Here is a 2500-nt window from a genome sequence, read left to right as displayed (position 1 = left end):
GCAGCAAATGCAGCAGCTGAATCAGCAGCAGCAGCAGCAGCAACAGCAGCAGCAGCAAGACTGCTGCAGACTAATTGGGGTGTATATACACTAGGGGATCCAATTAAATTAGCTGGTTGTTTTCTTTTATTCTTTTTTTGTTTTATTGGCTCTGCTTCCCCTATATATTTTATATCCTTATATCCGTACTCCTGCTGCTGCTGCTGCTGCTGCTGCTGCTGCTGCTGCTGCTGCTGCTGCTGCAGTTGCCATAGATTTATAGGACTGGGGTGTATATCCAAGTCTCCTTCTTCTTCTGTATACTCAGATATATCATCATTTCCCCAGTATCCTCCTCCTCCTGCTGCTGCTGCTGCTGTTGCTGTTGTTGCTGCTGCTGCTGCTGTTACTGTTTGATGTTGCTGCTGCTGTCTTCGTGGTGTTGCTGCTGTTGTTAAGGAATCTAGCTGCAGACGTGGCACTGCATGCATCTGTTTATTTGCTGCTGCTGCTGCTGCTGCTGCTGCTGATTGTTTATTTTGTCTTCTTATACTTTCTTCTTTTTGTCTTGCTCTTGCTGCTGCTGCTGCTGTTGCTGCTGCACTGCTGCGGCTGCTGCTGCTCATGCTGCTTCTGCTGGTGTTGCTGCCATTTGTTTGCTGCTGCTGCTGCTGCTGCTGCAGTGCTTGTGCTGCAGCAAAGCTGCATGTACACCAGGAAGTTTTCTCCTTCTCTTGTCTCTTAAGACACGCCACAGAGTGCTGCTGCTGCTGCAGTTGCTGCTGCAGCTGTTGCTGCTGTTGTTGTTGCTGCTGCTGCTGGTGGCTCTCTTGCCCTCTGTTGCTCACTCTCCTCCTTCTTGCATACATAGGTGTGCGGTTGTCTGCTGCTGCTGCTGCTGCTGCTGCTGCTGTTGCTGCTCCTGCTGCTGAGGTCTCCCGAGTATGCGGGATACGCGATCCCAGCCGCGGTGTTCGTTGCTGCTGCTGCTGCTGCTGCTGCTGCTGCTGCTGCTGCTGCTGCTGTCCCTGCTCCTGCGTCCTTCTAAGGGGAGCAGCTGCTGCAGGATTTGCTGCTGCTGCTGCTGCTCCTGCTGCTGCAGGGACAGAAGCAGCACGAGTATGCCGCAGACGCGGTGTCCTACTAGTTACTTCCTTGCTGCTCTTGTTGCCTATCCTGCTGCTGTTGCTGCTGCCGCTGCTGCCGCTGTTGTTGCTGTTGTTGCTGTTGCTGCTGCCTGCAGCAGCAGAGACCCTTCTTCTATCACGATTTCTCTCCCACCTACGATGCTCAGCAGCAGCAGCAGGTGCAGCAGCAGCAGCAGCACCACCACCACCACCATGCCTTGTTGCTGCTGCTGCTGCTGCTGCTTGTGTTGCTGCTGCTTGTGTGTCTGCTGTACTATCATCATCTCTGTCTATATGCTGAGATAAATGATTTGTTATTTGCTGCAGTTGCTGCAGTTGCTGCTGCTGCTGCTGTATCTCTTGCTGCTGTTGCTGCTGTTGCCCATGTATGTCCTGTAGTTCTATAGGTGTGTTGTGCTGCTCTTCCTCTTGCTGTTGCTGTTGCTGCTGTTGCTGTTGCCGTTGCTGTTGCAGTTGCTGCAGTTGTTGCTGCTGCTGTGGCATATCTAATAGACACTTCCTTTGCTGCTGCTGCTGCAGTTGCTGCTGCAGTTGCTGCTGCTGTTGCTGCTGTTGTTGCTGCTGTTGCTGCTGCTGTTTATAAGATATCCATGCAGCAGCAAAAGGTGTAGATTGTATACCTTGTCTTACATCATTATATTGTGGCAGCAGCAGCAGCAACTGCAGCAGCTGCTGCAGCTCTGTGTCTGCTGCTGCACCATAGTAAGGTTTTATCCATAGACAGTTCTCTGGTTGACCACCAAAGGAAGCAAAACTATTATCTAGCAGCAAGCAGCGGCTTAGGTGTCGTACTCCTCCTGCTGCTGCTGCTGCTGCTGCTGCTGCTGCTGCTGCTGATGCTGCTGATGTTGATAGGGTTGATGAAGATGGTCCTGCTGCTGCTGCTGCTGCTGCTGCTGCTGCTGTTGCTGTTGATGGTGATGGGGTTATTGCATGTTGGAGATCCTTTACATAATATACAGGGAATGTTGGAAGTCCTGCTGCTGCTGCTGCTGCTGCTGCTGCTGCTGCAGCAGCAGATTCTAATTCTATTGCTGATGGTATATTTGGTACTAATGGTGCTGTTGCTGCTGCTGCTGCTGCACCTGCTGCTGCAGCTGTTCTACCACTTCTTCCTCCTTCTATTATTCCTTCTCCCTCTACTCCTCCTGTTACATCTCCTGCTGCACCAACTGCTGCTGCTGCTGCTGCTGCTGCTGCTGCTGCTGCTGCTGCTCTATTTGCAGGTTGTGGATTCCTTGGTGCAGTAGAACAATGATGTCTATACAGTCTATGATCAAATAGTTTTTTGCTCCCTTTATCTCCTGCTGCTGCTGCTGCTGTTGCTGCTTTTGTTGCTGCTGCTGCTGCTGCTGCTGCTTCCTCTATACTAT

General features: G+C 51.5%; 1 protein-coding gene across 1 annotated transcript in view; it reads right to left on the bottom strand.

Moving 5' to 3' along the window:
• The window catches only part of EMWEY_00051710 (NLI interacting factor-like phosphatase domain-containing protein, putative), a gene marked incomplete at both ends in the record, with an annotated part of 5778 nt that overhangs the window by 1549 nt on the left and 1729 nt on the right, over nucleotides 1-2500 (bottom strand). Inside the window, one exon of the mRNA XM_013477490.1 lies at nucleotides 1-2500. This exon is cut by the window's left edge and continues 1549 nt beyond it; it is cut by the window's right edge and continues 866 nt beyond it. Within this exon, the coding sequence (XP_013332944.1) occupies nucleotides 1-2500 (2500 nt within the window).

Source organism: Eimeria maxima, genomic scaffold (assembly GCF_000499605.1).
Source record: "Eimeria maxima Weybridge genomic scaffold, Emw_scaff1345, whole genome shotgun sequence".
NCBI classification, from domain to species: Eukaryota; Apicomplexa; class Conoidasida; order Eucoccidiorida; family Eimeriidae; genus Eimeria; species Eimeria maxima.
This window is presented reverse-complemented; position numbering and strand designations above follow the sequence as displayed.